Source organism: Tympanuchus pallidicinctus, unplaced genomic scaffold, assembly GCF_026119805.1.
Source record: "Tympanuchus pallidicinctus isolate F22 unplaced genomic scaffold, pur_lepc_1.0 scaffold13, whole genome shotgun sequence".
NCBI classification, from domain to species: Eukaryota; Metazoa; Chordata; class Aves; order Galliformes; family Phasianidae; genus Tympanuchus; species Tympanuchus pallidicinctus.
Window position 1 is genome coordinate 8,313,283 of NW_026294648.1, and position 24,588 is coordinate 8,337,870.

Sequence of the window (24,588 nt, forward strand, 5' to 3'; positions counted from 1 at the left end):
CTGGGCATGGTAACAACAGAATGTCCTACGAGCCCGGCTGGTAGGTGAGTATGAGGGATTTCCTGACCGCCGGGAGGGGATTTGGGCGCACAGCTCGTCTCTGCATTCCTCTGCACGCGCCTAAACCTCTTAGATAATCCCCTTTAAATAGCAAGACTAGGGCAGCGCGAGATTTATTTTAAGCCCTTTCAGAACTGGATTTTATGGTAAGGCCTTGGACTCCGTCCCCATTCAGAAGCTTTTAAAACCGTCATTCATCCCAAACGGATGGTTTTATCGCTGCACGCTCCACCGAGAGGCGGAAGAGCTCAGCTCCGGCACGGCGATGCGCGGCCGCTGCTGCCCGGGGGCCGGCGGCAGGAGCAGCGGCTGTGCCTTTAAGCCCGGCGCAGTGCCAGGAGGGGAGGGCTCGCCCCGCTGACATCACCTCCCCGCCGGCCGAGCAGGAAGAGCAGCTGCTTACAGGTTGAGAAGTTGCTTTAAACTGCAAAAAAAAAAAAGTAAGTGCCCACTCCCACCCCGCTCCGCCCTTTCCGCCAGCGGGGATCGGGCGCTGCGATGGGGCGAAGCCCTGCTCCGGGGGGGAGAGGGGGCTTTAGGAGAGCAGAGCAGATCTGCTGTCACGAACCTCAAGCGGGGGGTGCCAGACCGTCTGGGGCGGAGGGATGCCGCTGCCCCTCCTGTCCGGGCGGGCGGTCAGTCCGCAGGGCAGGACGGGGGGGGTCCCCTCCGCTTCCCCCATCCTCAAAGCCGCATCCCCGCGCTGCCAATGCGAGGAGAAGCGCAGCACGGAGGTGGGGAGCGATCGTGTTCCATCGGCTTGAGCAAGATTGCTCGGCAGCAGCTAGAGAAACCCCTGTAGAAAGTTAAAAACGGAAATCCGGCCATTTAAGCTCTTTCTTCTTATGGATTTTGACATCTGTGGGTTTTTGGTGTGTGTGTGTGGCTTAGATTGTCAGAGCTCGCTCCCCTCTCAATCCTTTTCTCCTTGGGAGCTGTGGCAGTTCCGTAGGTGATTAGGACATGAACCTCTTTCCCCTTTCTGGTATATTGCTCCTCATACGCTGCTTTCTCAGAGAGAAGGATGAGAAGAGAGCACAGGGTGTTTATTCCTCTAAAACCCCCAAATCTGAGGTGGAACCCAGTGCTTGCCATGGCTGTGGGGCTGCGCGTCTGATACAGCATTCAGGAATGGCACCTTTCCGGGACAGTCCCAGGACTCGGTATCGGGACCGACCCGATTTGCAGGCACGGGGGTCTCGTTCGTACACACATGGAAGCAGCAAAGTGCCGCAGCTGATGACGCTGGGCAGGCTTCTGTCCCTTTAATTAAAAGGCTTTTAATGATGGAGGAGGAGAGAACAGAGTGAAGTGATTACTGTTGGCGGGGAGCCGCCCTGGCATGCCTGGAGTTACAGGGCTGCTGTGGGGTGGGATTGGTGCTCTGGAGCTGCATCTCCGGCCATGTGTGGCGGCTCCAGGAGTGCTGCTGCTGCTCCCGGGAGGCGGGATGGGGATGGGGATGGGGATGGCAGTGGGGAGCCGTGGCTGCTGCCAGCTGGGGGTGGCTGGGCTGGCAATGCAGCGTCAGAACACAGGGTGCTAAAAATAGAGCCCAGCGTGATCAGAGCATGCTGAGCTCCTGCCGTTCTCACCCTCTGAGCTTTGGAGAGGAAAACGTCCCCTTCCTGCAGTGCTTTGGGCTGTGCTGGGGGATTTTGACTCAGGAGCAAAGGGGGATTCCTCTCTATTGTGAGGGCAGAAGGAGGGGCCGAGGAGTCTGTAGGGGAATGGGGTTGGCTGGGGTCTGGAAGAACACAGAACAGTACATCAGTAACATCAGGAACAATAAATCAGAAAGCAGAGAGTCAGAGGGGCTGGGGACCTGTGTCCCTGCTGTGTCCTTGCCAGAATAGGCTTCCTTTCCCTGTGGGATGATGGCTAGTTGTCTGACACCACTGCCTGAAACAAAGTCCGTCCTGTTCAGCTCCTTGGTGTGGATCCCTCCAGGAGATGGGCACGGATGCAGTACAGTCCTAGAGGACAGTATGGCGAAAGTGTGTGGGGGGACAGTTTAGTTCTTTCATCCCATCCTGCTGGCAGCTGTTCCCACTCCATGCTCTTGCCCCTGCCAGCTGGGCTCCATAGGACTCCCTGTTCTCCAGCACATCTCCTATGGTTCTGTCTGTCGTTGCTTCTGTATGTGTGTAGATGCCTTACAGCACGGGGGTTGTCCCTGTGCAGGTGTCACTCGGCTGCCTGTGCAATCTGGGGAAAACAGACAAGATGTGGCCACTTTTGGAGCAGAAAGTGAACGCAGTCCGCTGTGACCTGCTCTTCACTGAGGACATCAATCGAAGGATGCGGGTCCCCAACAGACTCACCGTGGCAAACAGCTTCAGCCCTGTGGATGAGGAGCCCATGTCTGAAGGTGTATCCCCTTCCTTTCCAATACATATCCCTGTCAGGATTTCACTTGCAGGTAATGTGCTGGGTTTTTTGGGGTGCCTGAAGTTTGGCAGGGCTCTGTAACATTGTAGGGAGAACTGTTTTCTGAAGCACTCAGACGTTTGATTTGCAAGAGAGGAAGGAGTCAGATACTATAGTCATCTTTCTCCTGGAAAGTAGTGTGGGAAGGTGGAGAGATGCCTAAGGATGAAAGGTGGACAAAGATGGCTAGCAGAAAGCAGGAGGGGCCTTTGATACAAAATGTGAGGAGTGAAATCTGGAGGCATCTCCTTCCATGTCTTCCAGTTTATTCTCAGTTTTGGGGATGCTGAAACATATGGCCCTGCTCTTTGACAAGCTGTTCCCAAACCTTGCTTTCCTGGAGTGGTACATCCAATTGATTTCCATTCCACACCTCTCCAGGCTCTCTAATTGCTCACATCTGCAGAATGTGGCTTTTGATGTACATCCATTAACAGTGGACACAGGGCTGGCAGCCCTGTATGAGAGAATCTCTCTTCCCTGCTGCCCTGAGAACAGCGGGGCACATTCAGGTGTTTCATTCTTCCCTCTCTCTTTTCTGTGGAAACATCAGATGCAGATCTGAGACCCATCCTGCTGGACCAGCAGAGGAATGTCCCCTGCGCTGAGGTGTGCGTGTCCCCAGACTCCTCGGCTCAGCACTCTGCATCGGGGGAGCTTCCTTTTATGCACATGGCTGGCAGATCAAGTGCCCAGAATCGCAGACGACTGGTACTGTAACGAGGGTGGGTGGGCGTGCATGTGTTGGCAAAGGGAGCACATCCACTGTGTTTGCTTTGCTCTGGAGGTCCAGGATCATCTTACTGGGCTGGGGCTTGAGAAATGCCCCCACCAGTGACGGCTTTTCATGGGGCACAGGGCTGGCTCTGCCTAAATTGAGCATGGTGGTGATGGGTTGATGGTTGGACTGGATGATCTTAGTGGTCTTTTCCAACCTTTATGATTCATTGCCTCTAATGCATCTGTGTTTGATCCCAACAGGGCCACCACAGCGGCAGGTCACGGCGGCAGAGCCAGCACAGCAGTGGGTCACGGCGGTCCCCAAGTGACAGCACCCAGCTGGCCTTGCCCAGCCCAGCCCTGCACCATGAGCGGTGAGCATGCACCTGGAATGGTGCTGGGTGGGTAGGGACCGGCATCCATGGGGTCTTTGGAGCTTTGTGTTGGTGCCCCAAGATGGGGGGGAATCCAAATCAGGGCTAGCTCTAGTCTTGCATGAAGCTAGTTAAGAGGAAAGTGTCCTTTGGTGTCAGTAGGGAGAGGTTTGCTGCCACCTGAGGCACATGGGACAGCGTGTCCCCACTTGGAGCTTGGTGGCAGCGCTGTGGGTCCTTGCCTGGCTGTTGGGTTTGCAGCCAGGGTGAGCAAAGAGCACGTGTGCTTTTTGTGAACAGTAGTGTGATTGACATCATGGTCTTTCTCTCCAGTGAAGAAAATCATTGAGCTTAATTCCAGAGCAGAGCCATCTTCTGCCTAGAAGAAAGCCTGTCCTGGGCTGGCAGAAAGGTGTGGTCGTCACACTGTCATTGCTGCCTCTGGAGGATCTAAGTGACTGAACCTGGGCTGCTGGAGGAACTCCTCTCACCCAGAGACACAGAGGTCTGGGTGTTGATGGCATCACCCTGTGATGCTCGGAGCTGCAGGAGGAACATGGGGCCTGTGATTGTGCTGTGCGAGGCCAGGCAGTAACCACTGTGGTTCTGTGTGCATCCCAGGCTGGACACCTGCCCCCCACCTGCTCACAGTGCTCCACTTCCTCTCCTTGCCAGGACGGGCAGGATCTACTCCATGCAGAACATCTTCCAGACCATGTACCTGCTGGGCCAGGTGCTCTTCCACCGTGTCCAGAACTCTCTGCAAGACTCAGTGTCATCCAGGTGACGCTGGCTTATCCTGAGCCACCTCCCTGCTGCTCTACATAGGCCTAGCTTTGCCTTGCCGAGGCAGGAGCCAGCCCTGAGCTTTCTAACCTCACAGGACATGGCTGCTCCAGCCCCTTCTTCTTACCTATCCTGCCAGCTCTGGGTGCCTCCTGCTTGTTTTTGTGCCACTCAAGGGACCTAACATCTCCTGGGACACAGCTGCTCCTCAGTGCTACTCTTTCTGCATGCCTTGATAGCTTCATGGAGGGAAATGTGGGCAGGGAATCAAAACCCAGCACAGATGGCCCTGTCACCAAGACACTTCTCCCATGTCCTCACAACATGCATGACAATCTCTTGGTTGCTCTTCAGTAACCTTTTCCTCTACAATCCTGTGTTGGAAGGGATCCATAAAAATCATCTAATCCAAATTCTGCCTCCACACGGAAGCACCTAAAAATCACAGAATCACCAAGGTTGAATTGTGAGAATACTTCTGATTCTCCTTGGGCGAAACCTCCAGGCAGATGGGGAGGAGGGGGAGGATCCATCATCCATGCCACCCTGGCACATGGTACCTTTCTTCCCGGGCTGGAGCAGGGCTGCAGGCAGCAGTTTCACTCTGGGCAGTTCCAGGTGATGACCAGCACACTGCTTAAAAGCAGGGACATCTTCAAATGTGGTTTTGTTTTTTTTTTTAAGCTTCTAAAACTTTGGTTATTGCACACATGGACCTCCTCCTGTCTGACGTGGAGGAGTTTTAGCTGTGACACTGTGGAGGAAGGAACTTAGAGAGTGGGGTGAGTCCTGAGCTCTTCCCAGCTCTCCATCTCCCTTAGGAGCCAAGCAACTTGGAAGGCCTTTTCTTGGTACTTTGCATCATTTCAAATGCATGCATTCTTTCGTGCTCCCCACAACAATAAAAAAGTGACTGAGCTCACTTGTTTATCCTGAAATTTTAATGAAGAAAGCTCTGGCCTCAGAGAGAGGATGGATTATTTCCATGGCAGTGACCTCTTGAGAAGTATGAGTCATCAGAGGTAATTTCTGTTCTCTACTCTAAAGGGTGTTCACTTGTGTCAGTGGGAATTTTTCAAGTAAAAGCTGCAGGAAATGTCCAATTTTAATGGCTTTGTACTTGGTAAAATTGGATATTCTTTCTGTTGTGACTTTCATATTTACCACAGCTGCATTACATGGATGCATTGTCTCATGAGTGTCTTTTCAGGCCAATTCCTTGAATGTCATGAGTGAGTTCCTCAGAAGAACTCATTCAACCCGGTTAACCCATAACGTGTCAGTGAGGGCCTGTGGCAAAACATGGACTGGTTTGAGTTGGAAAGGACCCTTAAAGGCCATCAGATCCAACTCCCCTGCAATGAGCAGCGGCATCTACAGCTCCACCAGGTGGTCTGAGCCCAGTCCAGCCTGACCTCGAGTGTCTCCAGGGATGGAGCATCCACCATGTTGGTGTGTACAGTAGAACTATGGATTACAGATGAGTTGATGGAGTGCTACCCTATAATGATGGGAACAACAGATGAACATGGCAACTCTAATTTCTCAGCATGGATCTATTGTGGCTTTGTGCTGTGAGCCCTGGAGCAAGGTTGTATCTGCAGGAGATGCTCATCCATGGCCTCTGTCCCTTTGTTTTCAGGGAAGGAGGGAAGCGATGCATGGTTGGAATCCTTGTTTATGCTTCTGGTTGCAAATAACATTTGCTGTGAGGGCAAAAAATGCCTTTTGTGAGGGAAGTATTGGAGCAGACCAAATCCTGGTGCCAGCAAACCCAGGCAGGCTGGCACATGGTCAGATATGTACCCCCCAATAGTAGCTGCTTCCTACCCACTGGGTCATCTCTTGCTGGGTAAATACCATCTCTCCATTTGGGCACTGGCTGTGGGATTTCTGTTTGCCTGACCTGCTCTAATGATGGCTTATCCAATCCTCAGTGGATTCCTCTGGCTGTAGGAAATGGACTCTGGGTAAATATGTTTTCTGTCTGTTGGGTCTCTAAAGAAACATAAGCATGTGGCTTTCCTGTTGCCCGTTGTAGCTTTTGTTGAGTGCTTTGTTGTGATCACTGCGGGCTGCATGGTGGAGGTATAAGCATGATGGGGGTATGAAGAAGTTGGTAGATGCTGTGGGAGTGCTGCTTCCTCTCTCCCGATGCTGCATGCTGACAGCACGACCTGGGTGTGCACACATTGCTGCATGGTTGGGCTCTCCATGGCAGTGCCATGTTTACAGGAAGGTAACTGCAGCTCCTGAACAGTGTGCATCTCTGTTTTCCTCCCACAGCTCCCAGGAGGTTGGAGCAGCCCCGGAGGAGGTCATCGCTGCTGAGGCTGCAGCAATGAAAAAGGAGGTGAGAGGAGAGTAGGGGCTGCAGTGGTTCCTGGGAAAGCTGCAGGCGGGTGGCTGAGGATGCTCCAGGGCTTGTTGCTAGGGCCTGGTTTGCTGGCACTGCCAACTAGCCCTGGGTGGTGCTCCTCACGCTGCTCTCCTTGCAGCTGGCGAGGATCTCGGAGCGGCTGTGTGTGCTGGAGGAGCAGCACAAAGCCTGGCGGAAAGAGGAGCCCCTGGTGTACTCCATGCTGCTCTCTGCCTGCCTCGTCAACACCTGGCTCTGGCTGTGGAGATGACTGTGTGCCTTGGGCTCCCTGACCCACCCTGGGCGAGAGCAGAGAAAGGATTCTTGCTCACGTATTGTGGAGGGTAAAACTGTGTTTCTTCTGAACTTGACCTGAATTGGAACCATAAAGCTGGACCTGGCCACAGCAGCTGGAGATGGATGACAGGGAGTGGTGGGGTGGGACAGGGAGCATGGTCCACTGTGTATAGACCCAGGGCTGGGCTGTGTTTGGTGTATGGTAGCAACTCTGTGGTGTGTTCTATGGGGTCAATCGTCATGTGAGAAGCTGCTGTGAAAAGCCAAGCCTCATAAGAAATCTGTAATGACACAGGAGGTATTTGTCCTGCACAGATCAATGAGAGAGCTTCTGCCCCTTGGGCTGTGTATTGGAGGAGGCACAAACCCAAATGTTAGGTCTCTGTGGGCATCAGGTCCTGTTACAGTCTCTGGCCATGGGTTGAGCTGGTCCCCTGCCTGCGTCACAGCTTGGACATCTTAGTTCTACCTCCATAAAATTTCTCAGCCAATTCATAGAACCATAGAATGGCTTGGATTGGAGGGGAACTTCCAGCCCACCCAGTCCCAACCGCTGCCATGGGCTCAGGCTGCCCAGGACCCCATCCCACCTGGCCTTGAGCACCTCCAGGCAAGGGACACCCACAGCTCTCTGGGCAGCTGTGCCAGTGACAGTTACTGTGGTCTCTTCTTCAACTTCCACCCCAAAAGCTTGTGCAGAGTGTTTGGGTGCTTTTGAACTGCTGCTAGGTTTTCTTTTCTTCCTTGAGCAACTGTGTGAGTTGTCCTGTGCCAGGGCGACCCCTGCTCCAGGAGAGGGGTGGGCCTGGAGGAGCTGGGGGCTGCCATCCGCAGGAGAGTTGGACTGGATGACCTTTAAAGGTCCCTTCCAACTCAAACAATTCTATGATTCTATGATCTATGGCCTCTGCTGTGGCATCACTTCCTTGGCTGCTGTCGTGCTGGAGGCTCTCGGCAGTGGGTTTGCAAGTGCTCAGATCCCAGGTGGCTGTAAGAGCATTGCTGAGCTCTATAGAGACTCTGGACTTATCCAGGAGCTTGGCTTTCTCCCAGGGAGATGTACATGGGAAACCTCCCCGGGGTAATCGTAAGACCTTGTAATAACAGTGCAGGCACCAGACAGGCCATGGACAGTTGCCCATTTGGGCAGCAGTGGGTATCTGTGAGATCGCCAGTGCCAGAGGGCAGGATCACTCCCAGTCTGCTGCCAAGTTGTAACTTCAGCGTTGTACAACTGCACAGGTGAGGGGAATCCTTGGCTCAGGTGCCAAAAACCAAGCCCAGTTCAACAGCTCTGCTGTTTCTTTCCTTCCTTGACGTTTAGGAACACTTGGATTCACAGTGAACTGAGATTCTCGTAGTGGTTCATCCAATGCATCTGCTGAAGTGGTGCCTGCAGGCCTGGGGCAGGTGTTGGCAATAGGACCTCTCTGTTCCACCTATAAATGATTGTAGCTGGATCTGCAAATCACCCAGATGTCTCAATGGCTTATTTACAGACATGGATGCTTAGCTGTTCCCTGCCTGCCACTACATCAAGCCTCTATGGCTGTAAATCTGGCAGCTGGACATCTACTAATAAATAACTGTCCCACAAGTAATTGCAGGTCTGAACCTGTGGCTGATGTCTGGGTTGAGGACAGCACTGGGATTTACTGCAGGTGAGAGCAGGAAGGGGGTCTGTGCTTCAGCAGTGTGTGTGTAAGGGATGGCAGCAGGGCTCCTGGCTTGGCTCGGGGATGTGGACAGGCTGGAAATACATGGAAGTGGGTGATCAGATGGGATGTGTTCCTGAAGGCTAATTATTGGCAAGTTGCATTGGGTAGAAGGTGACTTTTTTTGTCCTGATTTCAGCTGGGACAGAGTTGAATTTTTCCTTCATAGTGCCTGGCATGGTGCTGCATTTTGGGTTTGGGCTGATAACACACCGATGTTTGGCTGTTGCTGAGCAGTGCTGCAACCACCAAGGATCCTTCAGTCTTCAGCTTCTGGCACTGTGCTGCCAGTGAGGGGCTGGGGGTCACATGGAGATGGGATGGAGTGAGGACAGCTGACCTGAACTGCCCACAGGGTGTTCCATGCCACGTGGCATCATGCAGAAAGCCTTGGCAGTGGTGGGGAGCTGGTGGAGCAGCTGCTGCTTGGGGACTGGTGGGCATTGGTAGGTGGGTGGTCAGCAATTGCATTGTGCATCACTTACTTTGTAAATATATGTTATTATCATTACTATTTTCCTTTTCTCTTCCTTTTCTGTCAGTAACTAGCTTTAACCTCCACCTATGACTTCTACTTTGCTTTCTTTCCCCTGATTCTCTCCCCCCTCTCACTGAGGGGAGGTTTGAGCAAAGGGCTGTGTGGTGCTGAGCTGCTGCTGGGTCAAATCCCAGTCCTATGCCTCAGGCTCAAGTCCTTCTTTAAATCTAGAAACACTGACCCATGAAGTGCATGTTTTAATAAACTCTGTGTGTGCTGGATGTGTCTCCTGTGTCACCGAATCCTGGTTTGGGGTGGCTGAGGTTTTCCCCCTTGGCAGCAGGATGCTGCCCTGCTCCTAGGTGCATCTGCAGCTTTCCTCCTTTGTTGTCCCAGGAAGGTACGTGTGGGAGAGCTGGGTGTCCCCTGGGGGAGGCTGCCACAACAACATGCTTAGAAAAAGAGGCAGCTCGTGCAATCTGACACTGGAGGGAGGTGCACCAAAGGGACAGAAGCAGCGAGGCTCCTGGAGCTCCCACATTTTTGGAGGGGGCTGCAGGCAGGGAGCAAAAGGAGAGGTGGGAAGGGAGACGAGCTGCTGCCACTGCTTCTGGCCTGTCGCTGGTTCTGTGGCATGGGGACAAGGGAAGGCGGTGTGTCCCTCCAGTGCTGCTAACCAAGGCTGCAGAAGTTCCACATCTATTCAAGCTCACTGCTGCCAAGATTTTCAGTGAGGTAGAGAATGAGGCTTTGAAGGAAGAAAAGGTCAAGTTTTGGTGCTGAATGGACCCTGGATGCTGGTGCTCTCAGATCACACTTGCACAGTGTGCTTGAATCTGCGCCCATGGAAAGGACTGACCCAGCTTCAGTCGCTGCATGCAGTTGGATGTGAGTAGGAAAGAATGAAAGTTAGCCCATTCCTTATAGTCTTGGGGATGCAAGCGCTCTGCCAGCTGATTGTCAGCGTGGCTCTGTGTGCAAAACAACAAGGCAGACACCAGTGACAGGCTCAATTCTTGATCATCATCAAACTCTGCAGCTCTCTTCTCTGGGATTCCTGAGAAGCAAATGCGGCTTCCTGCTGCCTGAGAACAGGTAACTGGATGGAGAGGAGGGAGGGTCGGTGGGGAAAAAGGGGATGTGTGGGAGGGAGCAGTGTCCCTCCTCCCCTTTGATCTCTGGCTACAAAGCTGCTGTGGCCGACTACTCTGACGCACGCTGTGCTGCTTGGCGCGTCGAGGGAGCCCAGGGGCCAGGAGTGTGCAGCAGTGAAGGGACACACACACTGTGCATCACCTGTCCTGGGCACTGTGGGGACCCCTCTGCAGCCACGTGGCTGTGGTGTTTGCTGAGTCTCCTATGAGGAGATGCCCCCTGCCGACCCCTGCTAGCTTGCTGGAGGCCTCGAGGGACGTCAGGCTCGTAAGTGGGCAGTTTTGGCATCTTGGTGGTGGCTCTGTCACTGTGGGGAGGTGGCTGGGTTTGTGGGCAGCTCTGCGTGTGTGGTCCCAGACCTCCACAATGTGTGTGCATAATAGTGATGTGGACAGGGCTGTGCAAGGCATTACCCCTGACCATGCAGTTCATTATCAGTGGGATTTGCTGTGGGAGAGCACTGGTGAGCTGTCCCCAGGAGACTGCTTTGCCCATGTGCCCATGGCTGCAGGGATGTGGAGGGGCTCAATGGGCGGGCTGCTCAAATGCAAGCTTGTACATGCTAAGCCCATCTTGTGCTGCTGTGTGTACAGCATCTCCGCCCTCGGTGGCTCTCCCATCCCTCGTGGGGACTGTTTTCTCACCCTTGGGCTGTAGGAGAGCTGCAGCTCATCACTAGGGCACAGGGCTACAGATGCTGTTGCCCTGGCAATGGCTGAGGAGCCCAGGTGGTGGGGAGAACATCTTTCATGGGCAGATGTAGGGCCTCCTGGGGAGAGTACAATGCCTCATAGGGCTCTGCAGTGAGAGCTAAATGGAAAACACGGGGTGGGCACATGCCTTAGGCTTTGCCTCTTTTTCCTCTGGTGCTGTACCATAACTCAGTGCTCACACCATACACTGCCTCCTGCTCCCTGAGCTCCTGCTCTTTGCCCTTCCTAGGTCCCTGGCGCAGCTCACTGGAAGGATGATGGCAAGGAGTAACGGCCTGCAGCTGCCTGGCCCCTGCCCACCCCTACCAACCAGAGCCAGGACTGATGCACAGAGCACAGGGCTTGGCACGAGCAGGTCAGGATGGCTCAGGAGAGGGTGGCATTGGTGGGGCAGGGCTGAGTCTCAGGGCCCAGTGGCACACCCCAGCTGTCCGCTTCCCCTGGTTCACCCAGCAGGAGTGGTGGCATTGAGATGTGCAGTGATGCCATTGCCCTTCCTTCTCCCCACTGCAGGACCTACTCGACCCAAGATGAGACCTTGGAGCTGCACAGAGGAACTCTTGCATATGGGGAGGAGCAGCCAGCTGCCCCTCCTTTCCAAGGCAGACGAGCCCTGGCCAGGTAGCGGTTTGGGGGCAGGCTGCAGGGCAGGGTCGGGTCCTATGCATTTCCAGAGCATGGAAGGAAGCTGGAGAGCTGTTGCTTAGGCTCTTGTCTGAACCTTTTGTGCCTGGCTTTGACCTGGCTTTTGTCACAAAAGTTTGCTTTCTCCTCGCTGTGTGGGCAGCTCCCGACTTTGCCTCTTTCCCCCATTTAGGATTGTCAGGCTTGTGCTGGTGCTGCGGGACTGGGCCAGCAAGAGCTTGCAGGAGGAGCAGCAGAGGCCAGACCCCTTCCTTGAACGCTTCCAGGGCCCTGAGCTGCAGACAGTGCCTGCTGATGCCAGCAGTGATCCAGAGGATGAGGAGGCCGAGGAGAAAACCAAAAAGTAGGACCCTTACCTGTGACACAGCCTCCCTGGGCTGAAGACTGGCCACATGCGATGCTGTGTAGGCAGTGATGGGGGAGGGCCAGGTGTCCCACGGGCAGTGGGCTCAGCTCTGCCCAGGGGCAGGGGGTGGCAGCAGCGGGAGGGCTCCGCTGTGCTCTGCTGGCACCTGAGCCAAGATGGGTCTGCAGCTGTGCATGTGAGGAGCAAGGGACACGGAGAGTCCACGCTGGATGCCGAGGCAAGCACAAACCAGTGGGCTCCTCCAGCCTCATTCATCATTGCAGGAGGAAGGGAGACAGAGAGAGTGCGTTTGCTGCCCGTCTCCCCGCCTCCGAGGTCAGACACCATGACGGCAGCTTTCTGAAAAGGCTCATTCAGACCCAGTGCTTTCATCTCCTCAGCTTGCACTGCCGCTGAAAAGCAATAACCTGGCTTTTCTTCTGCCGGCTAATTAAGGGGCAAAGCTCACGGACTAGTCTGGACCCTACCATTGTACACGGTAATTAAAACACCAAGAAATGATCCTTTTCTATTGGAGGCAGGTATCTGAGCCTTGTATCAGGGCTGTTGCTAGTCACGGAAAAAAAGTGCTCTGCCCTGCGAGGTGAAAAGGAGCTTGTTAATTACTGGAGGGAGAGGAGCTGATGTGTGCTGAGAAGGCTGCTCCGTGCCTACGGCTCCCTGGGAAAAGCTGCACCCTGCAAGGTATCTGCAGGGGATGGGACAGTAGAGCTTAGTGCTGTCACCCTACAGCCTGAAAATCCCTGCTGAAGGGATAGGATAAAGGTCCCTGGGCTGGGTGTGTGTGTGTGTGTGTGTGCGCGTGCATTTGGTGCTGCCCCACAGACTGCAGAAGGGAGACTATCACAGCTCTCCTGGGGAGGTGGTGGCATTGGTGACTTAAAGCTGAAACTACCACCATGATTATCATTGCTATTAAGGTGATTAGTACTTGTGATACAGTATTACAGCAGTGCTGGCTGGTTGCAGGTGAGTTGGTGTTTCCCAGATGCCAGTTACCTTATGTCTCAGAGAGCAAGAGGTCCCTTTCTCAGAAAATATTTAAGCTGCACATCAATCCTGTCCTGAGCAAAACATAACTGTTTACTCTTGTAATGTGGGGAGAATCACATGGATGTCCAGGGTTGCACCCAGAGGGAGAGTGAAGGAGCACTGCTGGCCCTGCTCTGAGCTCCATTCCCACCTGGCACACCACTGATGGAGGCTTCAAGGCACAAGTCTGCTTTTGAAGCTGTCGGAAGCAGCGGGGTGAGCACAGAGAATGTGCTGGCAAGTGGGTTGTTTTTCCTATTGCTGGAGGAGCTTTGCACATTCCAGAGCTGGAAGGGAGGCGAGGATGCAGGGGGAGATGTTTTGCCCTAGCAGGTGGTGGTGGCTGAGCCTATCAGTCCAGCTGCAGAGTTCCTGTTCCCCAGCTCCTTCAGTGAGATCTGGCCATGGGAGCACATGCATCTTATCTCAGAACCCCAAGATGAGCAGGATCAAATGATTGGGAGCAGTTCAAAGGCTGGACAGAGGGCTGAGCAGGCAGGCAGGCGGTGTGGGATGGCAGCTCTGTGATGCCAGCCGCTGCTCTGGGGCTTGGGCAGCCCCATGGTGCTCCCTCTGGTGCGCAGCAAGCTTTCCTTCCTGCTCTAATTAATCGTCTTCTCTCAGATCTGTCTGGCTCCAATCCATGCCTCATTTAGGAGAGGCAAGGTCATCTAACAGAAGTTTTCTGGTCACCCTCATCCGTACATCTGTTTCTGGCTCTGCCTCTGCGGCTCACGGAGGCCACCTGCTCTGCCTTGCCATGCTGTAGTTTCTCTTCTGCTATGCTAATGAACGTTACTTTGGGGATAAAGGAAGTTAAACAATGTGGGACATTTTTACTTATCACTCCTGGGACTGGATTTAGCCTACAGACTGGCAGTCAAGCTGCAGCTGTTTGATCCAGGCTAGTGCAAAGGATGAAGGGGATGACGCTGCTGGTTCCTTCCAACCCTAATTTCTACGTTTAGTCCTTTATTCACGCATTGCCAGCTCTGGCCTCTCTCTGCTTCCAGGAAGAAATGGCAGTCCTTTGTGGTGGACCCTGCAGGGGACTGGTATTACCGCTGGCTGGGCGTCATTGCTGTTCCTGTTCTCTACAACTGGTGCTTGCTTGTGGCCAGGTGAGCTGGGATGTTGCAGGGCTCCTGTCTCCTCTAGCCCTCATCTTCACCTCCTTGTTGTGGCTCAGGTGAGGCTCAGACAGCTGGTGCTGATGACTGTGGGGCGGTGGGAAGCTAAAGGAAAGAATCAGCCTATATTCGACTGGGAGAGAGATTTGTTGGTCTCACTGCCTCATCCTGCAGGGCTTGCTTCAGTGACCTGCAGAAGACTTATGTTGTCCTCTGGCTGGTGCTAGATTACATCTCAGACTGCATCTACACTGGGGACATAGTGATCCGCCTGCGCACAGGTGAGCATCCTGCCTTGTGAATGCTTTGCTCTAATATCCTAAAAGTGGAGGGACCTAATCTATAGCTCCATAAAAAGGAGGGTTTTGTCTACCTTAGTTCTCACTAGTACGAAGCAAGTCTCCAGAGAAAGAGTCTAATTTAAAGATCTGAGAAATGAGGTAAGTTTCAGAATGAAAGATTAATCATCCTGGCTTCCAATTTCACCTTTGAATAATTGTACAAAATTACCCTCATTACTATTAGTATTCGGGCAGAGTTGAATGTCCATATCTCTGATTTTGCACAAGTTCAACTAGTGAATTATCTACATGGAAAAATAGTAGTATTTCATGCTCTTGGAATGGAGGAGGTGGCTGTACAGCGTCTGTCTGGAACTGCAATAATTCCTGATCTGGAGAAGGAAAACCTTTGTGTTCCTATTTCTTCCTGGAACAGAGTGTATTCCTAAGCATTATCTTTACATGGCTTTTCCCAAATGCTTGATAACAAAAGCTTGTAAGCCACCTACTTGGCTTACAGGTGGAGCTGGTAATGTTTGGAGGATTGTATATATGCACGCATTTGTATGGCATACCATGAAATGGTATACCATTTATCAGAAGTGCTTACAAAGCCTGCTGTAGGGTTTAACAAAAGCCAAAATAATTCTCTCATTCCCTTCTCTGTTAGGTTTCTTGGAACAGGGCCTCCTGGTTAAGGACCTGAAGAAATTACGGGATAACTACATCTACACCTTGCAGTTCAAGCTGGATGTTCTCTCCATCCTGCCCACAGACCTGGTGTACTTTGCTGTGGGATTGCACCGCCCTGAGTTGAGATTCAACAGGCTGCTGCACTTCTCCCGCATGTTTGAGTTCTTTGACAGGACAGAGACCAGAACCAGCTACCCCAACATCTTCCGCATCGGCAACTTGGTTCTTTATATCCTGGTGATCATCCATTGGAATGCATGCATTTACTATGCCATCTCCAAGGCCATAGGCTTTGGAGAAGATACCTGGGTCTATCCCAATGTCACAGACCCTGAATACGGGTATCTCACCCGGGAGTATGTCTACTGTCTCTACTGGTCTACCCTGACTTTGACTACCATTGGAGAGACCCCTCCTCCCGTGCGCGATGAAGAATACCTCTTTGTGATCTTTGATTTCCTCATCGGTGTCCTCATCTTTGCCACCATTGTGGGGAATGTAGGATCCATGATATCCAACATGAATGCCACCAGAGCAGAGTTCCAGGCAAAAATCGATGCCATTAAACACTACATGCAGTTCCGCAAGGTGAGCAAAGACATGGAAACCAAAGTCATCAAGTGGTTTGATTACCTGTGGACCAACAAGAAGGCAGTAGATGAACGGGAAGTTCTCAAGAGTCTTCCTGATAAACTAAGGGCAGAGATTGCCATCAATGTTCACCTGGAGACACTGAAGAAGGTGAGGATTTTCCAGGACTGTGAGGCAGGTCTACTGGTGGAGCTGGTGCTGAAGCTTCGCCCTCAGGTGTTCAGCCCAGGGGATTACATTTGCCGCAAGGGAGATATTGGAAAAGAGATGTACATCATCAAGGAGGGGAAGCTGGCCGTGGTGGCAGATGATGGAATAACGCAATATGCTTTGCTCACTGCAGGCGGCTGCTTTGGTGAGATCAGCATCCTGAACATTAAAGGGAGCAAAATGGGCAACCGGCGCACAGCCAACATCCGTAGCTTGGGCTACTCCGATCTTTTCTGCTTGTCAAAGGAAGATCTAATGGAAGCGGTCACAGAGTATCCTGATGCCAAAAAGGTCTTGGAGGAACGTGGCCGGGAGATCCTTAGCAAGGAAGGCCTGCTGGATGAGTCAGCTGAAGAAGAAAGCATGGAAGGGAAGAGTGTGGAAGAAAAGCTGGAGAGACTGACCTTGAACCTGGACACACTTCACACTCGCCTTGGAAGGCTCCTGACAGAGTACAATGATGCCCAGATGAAGCTCAAGCAGCGCATTAGTGTCCTGGAGTCCCAAATGAGGCAGCAGGATCTGGAAGACTTCTTCTCAGATAGTTCAGACAGTCTGTCTGAGGTTGAAGGTGAAGCTACACCTACTGGGTCGCAATGAAAGCGTGCAGATCTCAGCTAGATGATGTCTTGCCTTGTGTTGAGGCAGTTTCTATTTCCCGTGGGAGCACCTTTAACTGCCTTGATAGGACTTCTCACATGTTCTTAGCATTGCCACTGAGTGGCAGCTCCTGAGATGGCTCAAAATCAGACAACTGTCCTAGCTCCTCCTCAATCCTGTCTCATTTCTTGTGAAACCTCTGACTTGGGTCAGTAAGAAGAGGAGGATGACTAATGCCACTACTGATGTTTCCTTCCAGCTTCAGGAAAAGGTCTCTGATCACACTTCTTCTTGCCTTAGTAGAAAGTGGGATGTGAACCTTGATGGGGGGGTACCTGGAGTACCATCTCAAGTGAGAAAGTCCAACTTGTGCCTCTCATATCTGCAGACAGGGAAGCTTGTCTGGGACACTGTCACCCCATAGGTCATCTCCACCTCTTAATGCGAGGCTGGGCATCCAGCTGGAAGAGCAGGCAGCTGCCCACTGCTCTGTTCTTTCTGCTGCATTCAATGCTCAGCCATCAAATTGCCCCAGCACAGGCACATGGGTAGCCCAACATCTCTCTTACCAGGAAACAGCACTTTCTCCTGCTGCAGTGGTGGAGGGATTCCCATTTGGACTACAGAGGACTCGGATGATGAGTGCAGGGTGGATGTGAAGACTGCTCCTTATTGAATGACAGTGCCTGTTGCACTGTGAGAGGAACGAAGACAGCAGCTGTCTCTCATCTATTTAATGATGGCTGGATGTGCCAGGAAGGGTATGACTGAAATGACATATTTTTAAGGAACAAAGTGGTGATAGGACCCAACTGTGCCCATATTTGCTTTACTGTGGGTAGCTCAGAAAGAGTGTAGAATGCATTTATTTTCTTAGGCAGGAGGTTTTCTTGTAGTCGGTGGGAGTTTAGGGCCAGTTGCTGTCTAGAGAAATGAATGGCAGTCATGGGGATGAGTGTGCAAGGACAAAAACCTTACCCCATCACAGCCACCGGCAAAGCCCTGTGGGTCCATGGTACAAGCAGGTGAGAGTGGCCATGTAGTCCCTGCAAGCTCAGCACCATCACTAGAGACTTCCAAAGAGGAGGAAGCTTGTTAGAGAAGGGAATTATTGGGAAATTCGTGTGCTGGGTCAAATTCAACTCATACTTTGGCTAAAATAGTGGGATGACAGATGAGGGCATGCCAAAGCACAAAGGCTCATGGTGGAAAATGGAGAACACTTGCTTTGTCCTTTCTTTTCCCTCTCAAATGAGCCTGACTTCCTTTATGTTGGATGATTTTCTGTTTGAAATGGAACGGCCTTGCTTTCTGGGATTTCTGGGAGAGGGAAGATTAAATTACCAAAATTGGAACTCAGAGCACAGTAATGGTTTTTTTGGTTGCCTCGATGAAATACGGGGGGGTGCATCTGTCAGAGCGAAGCTGACTGTGGTTGGAGATGAACTGTCTTCTGCTCTGACTTCTTTCGCTACCAAACCCTCGGCGCCCAGCTTCTCCCTCCGCTCACACCGAGCGCCGTGAGCCGCCCCGTGCGAGGAGAGACGGGAGGGAGGCTGCGGCTGCTGCGGTTGGGCCGGGAGAGGGAGCTGTGAGCCGCGGAACCGCCGCACGGCCCCGTAGCGGCGGGCAGAGCAGAGCCGCGTTTGCTTTTCCCGGCGCCTGGTTTGCTGGGCGATGCGGGCGGCCCGGCGCGGTGCCTGCGCTCCTTCCTGCCCGTCCCCGGAGCGGGGCAGCTCCTGGCCCCGGCTGGGGGAGATGCTCACCGTTTAGGGGATATCTTCGCTTCTTGCTGGAGAAAACCAAAAAAAAAACCGGTCTTCCTCTCACCCCCCCCTAGTTTTAATCCGAGATAATAATCCACTCGGGAAACTTAAGCTGTCAGACAAATTACCCCGGAGGATGGCTTTCCGAATGCAGAGCAGATCCCGTTTGTTTTCTCGGGGCAGCAAGCCAGGAAATCACAGATTGATGAACCGCTTGATGGGCCTGCTAATGAAATTAGCAGTAGCTCCATGATTTTTCCAGTGAGCCGACATGCAGATGCTGGAGAGAAGAGCACAGTGGCACAGCTGCACTGCTGGGCTGTCTGCATCCCCAGCAGAGAGGACATGGGGCACAGCAGATGCACCCTGGGGCTGACCATTGCTGGTGGCTGCAGTATGAGTGTCTCCCTGTAAGGCTCTCCTGGAGATGCCAAAGGCTGTGCGTGCTGGTTGGCACCCAAGAGGAAAAGCTGAGGGTCCGTTAAACTCTTTTGGCCATATATTATCTATAGTTTTGTTTCTGCTGGATCTCTCCTACTGAAAAAAAAAAAAAAAAAGTTATCCCCTGTACGACAGAGGCTCGTACTCAGCTGTGTGTTGTGAATAGGAGACATCAAATACGAACAAATATTTTGTGGCTTTAGCTCCAGAAAGGGCAAGGGCAGAGGGGGAGAGGCATGGGGATTGCCAGGCAGCTCCTTCCAGTGCTGTCGAGCCAGAGGAGCCCCCTGACCTCTGCTGCAGATTTCTGCAAATCTGTGGTACCGGAGCTGTAGAAAAAGGGCTGGGTGAATCAACCGTAAATGCTGGGTGAATCAACCATAAATGTTTTGCTTGGTATTGGGCTCTCCTTCTTCTCTCTGAACACTGTTTCTAGGAAAGAAATAATCACCTCCAGTTGATACCTAGAAAATCTCTCCTGTTTGCCTGTGGGAAAGATAAGTACACATCTCACTGGGGGAAATGGAGAGGTCCTGCCAGGACACAACAGAGATGACTCCTGCCCACCTGCTGTTTGTACTTCTGAGGATGCTCATGAAGAGGCACTTTGGTGAACTGAACAGGCTCCAAACTAATCTTTTCTCCTTAAACAACCAGGCTAATAACCTGGCTTTGCTCTTCTACCAGAACGGTAAGTTAGCCGGTGTCAGGTCAGCAAGGTTCATATAGGCCTGGACAAATGGATTTTAGGATTGCAGAGTGGTTCCAGATGGAGCCTTGGATCTGGTATGTAGGCTGAAAGCTCAGCCTTGCTCTTCCTCATTGAACAATATCTGCTGAGGTTCAGCTGAGCTGCAGTCTCTTGAAGCTCCAAACTCTGCCAAAGGGTCTGTTGTGGTTGAGCAATGGAAGTGTTGTTTGCAGCCGTGTGTGTCTAAGGACTTGTAAGAGACAGAAACCTTCCTGAGATGTTTCACTGAGTCTTAACTCACTGATACGGGCTCTGCCCTGTGGAGGCAGAGCCTCCCTGCTGAGCATCCGCTGTGCCATACAGCCTGGTTGGTGCTCAGGCTCTCTTTGGTTCTGTGGAGCTCAAGTCCTCTATCAGCCTTAGTGCAGGGTCTCAGTGTGCCCTGGAGAGAGAGAATCTCTGGCCCCAGGGGCACATTGCCCAGCTATGAGGAGCAGAGGTGGAATGGCTGAGTGCTGCAGCCCTCTTGCAGGCGTGGTGTTGGTAAACTTTGCCTTGCTGAAGCACAGAGTGGCCAGTCTGGGTTATCCTGTCCATGATCCACCTCTGACTGTCTTGCTTGCTTTCCTGCTCCTCCCCTGCTTGAAATACCAGGGTGCTGCCTCCTCCTTGGACAAACAAGCAGAAGTACCCATTCTTTCCCAAATGGGAACGTGTGTTACCATGACAGCAGCTCAGGGTGAGCAGGAGGTGAAGCCATTCTTGTCTGTCTCTCTTGGAGGGATGGAGGGAAAGACTCGGGATACCTTCCCAGCACCTCTCCTGCCCTGCCCCATGGTGGATCTGCTCAGTGTGTGGAATCATGGGGACCATGTTTTTGGCTCTTCTGCCACACCTTGAGGACAGCTGTTGGTAGCTACATGGGATGGAGGGGTAGAGAGATGGTGACATTTGGTAATGAGCAGAGGAGCATTGGTTTCTCATCTCATGCATGTCTGCAGGTGCTTCTGAGTCTATTCATAGCTCTGTCGCTGGCAGAGAGCTGTCAAGATGCTCTTCACTCTTCTTGTTTTTTAATTACAACTCAAAGTTCTAACTCCTGTTGAGAAGTAAGGATTCAGCAGACACCTTCCTCTGCAGACAGATGTGCTGGCCAGACACGGGCAGTCTCAGCACCTGCCTCATCTAATGAACCAGATGTTTCTATTGAGAGAAACAGCCACGGTTGAGCCCCAAGTCCATGGTGATGGCCTCCATCTTCCCTTTCTCCATTCCCATGGGAGCTGCAGACACAGATTTTGGTTCTGAAAGCTATGCTCTCGTAGTGGAGAGTGGTTGATGAAGTATAGGATGGATGACCTGTGGACCAGCCAGACTGGAACTGTCTGGATCTTCTGCCCCAAGGTGCCTTCTAGTCCCTTCAGCAGCTTCTCCCCAGTTGATGTACTGTGTGTGCTTGGCTGTGTATAACTGAATCACAAAGGCAGTGTATTTTGTGTGTTTGCACACAGCTTTACAGATGTGAAAGTCAGAGGGGACGGTGAGCAGTGACCTTTAAGCAGGCTGTGCCACTGCAGCAGCTGTGTGCTTCCCCCATTCCAGGATCCTTGTCTGCCTGCCATCACTCTTAGAAATACCCAGGGCATAGTGAGCTTCAGTTGGTGTTGGCACAGGGCTGCTGTAATGGTAGGCTTGGGAACTTCAGTAGAGAAAAGACCTGGTGTTTTGGAGACAGTGCTCTGTAGGAATGGGACTGCTGGAGGACAAAGGTCTTCCCCATAGCAAGAAGTCCCAGGGAGCAAGATGCACCCATCCGAAAGGCTGCAGTCCTCTTTTCCCCTCTTCTCCTCCAGGTCCCTCATCTCTCCTTCCCTCCTGGCCCTCTCTGCATGTCTTTGAATGCCACATGAATCGATACTTTTAATTAGCTGCTATTCCTCATTTCCGCTTTATTGCTCGGGTAAGCAAATTAAAAGCCAGCATGTTGTAGTGAGCAGCTCCCCAGGGAGGACTGCAGGCAGGCACTGCTGCTTGCCTTGGGTTTGGGGGGGCACCAGAGGCTGGGGGCCGTGCCAGGGGCTGGAAGGAAGGGCGGGGGGCTGACAGAGAGGCTGGACTCTCGCTCCCAGTCCTGCAGCATCCTTCTATGGCTGGGAATGACTGCGGAAGGGCTTTGTGGGGCAAAGGCAGTGGGTGAGCCCAGCCCCCAACCCACAAACACCCCTTTGGAAGGGAGCAGTAAGTGTCAGCTCCCACTTTGCCCCAAGGAGAATCTCTGCCAAGGGAATGACGGGAGGACCGCAGCAGTAATTAAAACTTTTAACAACATAACCGAAAACGCAATGAGCCGTTGCTGTTATTAGTCCAGCTAAAATGATAGTAGCACAGAGAGACTGAATTCTGTAATTAACACTTAGCACATGCCATCAGCAGCACTGCCATTCCCAACCGCTGTGCACGGAGAAGTGGCATTGATGTGTTTGCCAGGAGCAGCGTGCTGCACGCGGGGCTCTCACCTCCTGGTGCTGGGTCTGCTTAGGGCCATGGCCGTGCATTTCCCAACAAGTATTACGTATTCAGCTTCTTCCCTGCTCCGTGAGCTCACAGCGCAGCTGACGTTGCTCCACCTGTATGTGTGCAGAACTTCTGCTCTCCGGAGCTCCATTTGCTCACTGCAGATCTCACTGTGATCTGGGTGGAGCTCCAGTGTAGCTGTATTCCCTCTCCTTGGAGAATGTCTGCTCTGAGATTTCCTACAGCAACCAGCTCCTGTGGCATCTCCCTTGGAGAGAACATAATTGCAAGGCCTCTCTTGTGCAAAGTCCTTCCATGTGCTGGTGCTCTCGGGTTTCTAATGGTGCAGTGGCCTTCTCCGTTAGGAGAATGAAAGAGCATTGAACGTAGCTGGGAGGCAAAGTGTGGTCTGGCAGTTCTTCTGGCTTGTCAGAGCCTTGGAGTGATGGGCACCAGTGGGCTGCTGTCTGTAAAAGTGACCTTTTGAGAAAGACAAATTGAGAGAAAATGTCTCACAGAAAAAAAAGAAAAAAAAATCAAGCCAGAAACAAAAACACCCAACCAACAAACCAGCCGCTGTTCGTGGAAATCCCTCTGCCGCAAAGCAGTGGCAAAGGTTCCTGTGAGCTGGCCTTGGCTTGATTGCTTTCTGTCAGACACAAAGGGCACAGCTGCTGTTTCTGTGAGAGCTCAGCCTTACCTGTCCGCATTAAGCAGTTAGCTTTTACTTCTTTTCCCTCCTCCAGTGTTTTTTCTGCTACAGCCTTACATGGACCTTGCATGCTGAAATTTTGAGAGGAAATTCTAGGTGGCGTTTGGGAACCCAATCACCCCAAATTGCTCTGAGCCTGAGCAAGAGATGTCAGTGTTGGTTTCTGGGCCCCGTGCCCCTGTGCCATCCTTGCTCCACGTACCCAGCAGCAGCAGGGAGGCTGAGGAATATAACCTTGGGTGTTGGAGAGGGGAACCCCCCGCTTACTTCAACATCCCATAGGCTTTACTGTAGCAAATCCCAGTGCCCACGGCTTCTCGGTTTGGGGATGGGCTTTAGGTTGCAGCATCTTGGAGTCAATTAATTGTATTGATGTTGTTAAGATTCTCTGTAAATTCACGGAAATTACCAGATGAATATTTGATGAGGCTAATTAAGCCTGAATTACTGCCCCACTCCCCCTTTCTTTTCTGCTGTTCTCTCTGGAATGCGGGTGAGGATTTGATTTCCTGAATTGTCCTGTCCCAAAGCCTTGGTCTTAGATTATAGAACTGTTTGAGATGGAAGGAACCCTTGAAGGCTGGTCTGTTTGGTCCAATGCCCCACAATGAGCAGGGACACCTACAGAGTGGCACAATCCCTTCCCTTGCCCGGTGGCAGTGCTGAGCCTGTTGCACTCCAGGATAAAGTTGGCTTTCCCAGCTGGCTGGGCTATGGTTGACTCAAGTTCAAATCCTTCTCCTTCTGTTCCGCTTGCCAAGCATGGCCTGTGTTAATGAGTTAACGAGCTGGGATAAGTAACAGGGCTTTGTTCTTAGCCTTGTTTTTTTTTTCCCACTTCACCTTTAAAGACAAGAAAGGTGAAGATAAAACAAAAGCAGCTCTGTGAGTGCACTTCCCCCCTGACTTTTCCCAGGCTTTTCTCCCTCACATCCACCTCTCCTGCTCCCTGCTGTGCCCTGCCATGCCCTGAACCTGCCAGTGCTGGGAGCTGACTCTGCTGTCAACGATGCCCTTATCTCCAAGGGTATGGCTTGCCTTTCAGATTCAGGATGGCGTTAGGATCAAGGCTCTGACTAATCTCCTCTGATACGGTATGCCACGGCAGGGCAGAGGGTCTGACAGCATGGGCTGCTGCCCAATTTGTGTTCATTCCCAGCCTCCCTCTCCCCCCTCCCCAAACACAGCTATGGAAACACTGCAGGGTCTGCAGAGGGGAGTCCTTCTCTGCACAAAGCACTTTCATCCCCCGGGCTGCTCAGCTCTGAGCTCATGCCCGACAGGAGCTGCACATTGTAAAACAGGCCAGGTGTGATGCAGTAAGTGGAGTGACAGGCAGAAATAAGCACAAAAGAATTAGATGGATAGATAGAAATGAGGGATCAATAAACCAAGACTAAAGATAGCAAGAGAGATGCTCTGAGTGCTGTTGACAGAGAAATAGATGTTGCAGGCAAAAAGATCCTTGAATCAGAGAAACATCAAATGGGAGAGATGAGGCTTTGAGAAGGGTCACTTTAAATGCACTTTAGTTCCGGGCCAGGATCAGCCAGACAATACCTGGCTAATGCTTCCTCTTTTATCTCCTTGTTTTAAATCCAAGTGCTAGGAAGGAGCAGCACCACCAGCCCTACTTTCAGCATCTCATTCAGAACTCCATCTCAGCATCAGCCCATCTCCTCTTCTGCAACAATGCCTGCTTTCACCAGAGCTCAGCCTGGCTTTACCCCTTCCCAAGGTAGGGACGCTGTTCTGGGCCCTCATGGGGCTGCTCGGGGTGACCTCACGGAGCTGGGCTGCATCACATCTCTTGATCTGATCCATCTGC

General features: G+C 52.3%; 2 protein-coding genes across 8 annotated transcripts; both read left to right on the forward strand.

The window, feature by feature from the left end:
* The first annotated feature begins 256 nt into the window (after positions 1-256).
* On the forward strand, positions 257-9,500 carry LOC128075860 (mitochondrial fission factor homolog B-like). 7 transcript variants are annotated; one of them, XR_008204134.1, is made up of 8 exons: positions 541-794; positions 2,245-2,482; positions 3,044-3,201; positions 3,472-3,584; positions 4,206-4,367; positions 5,055-6,340; positions 6,657-6,723; positions 6,869-6,886. XR_008204134.1 is itself a non-coding variant. In XM_052672983.1 (7 exons), the coding sequence occupies exons 2-7, from the start codon at positions 2,287-2,289 to the stop codon at positions 6,998-7,000; spliced, it is 828 nt and encodes a 275-aa protein (XP_052528943.1). In that variant the 5' UTR covers positions 257-500; positions 2,245-2,286; the 3' UTR covers positions 7,001-9,500. The 7 variants fall into 7 exon arrangements, 5 of the variants coding, with proteins under 5 accessions (XP_052528943.1, XP_052528940.1, XP_052528941.1 ...); XM_052672983.1 differs by lacking the exons at positions 541-794; positions 5,055-6,340 and adding an exon at positions 257-500 and having other exon boundaries at positions 6,869-9,500; XM_052672980.1 differs by lacking the exon at positions 5,055-6,340 and having other exon boundaries at positions 540-794; positions 2,245-2,431; positions 6,869-9,500.
* A 75-nt stretch (positions 9,501-9,575) lies between these two features.
* Positions 9,576-17,964, forward strand: CNGA2 (cyclic nucleotide gated channel subunit alpha 2). Its single transcript, XM_052672991.1, has 7 exons — positions 9,576-10,314; positions 11,317-11,442; positions 11,601-11,708; positions 11,905-12,075; positions 14,145-14,252; positions 14,436-14,542; positions 15,213-17,964. The coding sequence occupies exons 2-7, from the start codon at positions 11,342-11,344 to the stop codon at positions 16,634-16,636; spliced, it is 2,019 nt and encodes a 672-aa protein (XP_052528951.1). The 5' UTR covers positions 9,576-10,314; positions 11,317-11,341; the 3' UTR covers positions 16,637-17,964.
* Positions 17,965-24,588: the final 6,624 nt, after the last annotated feature.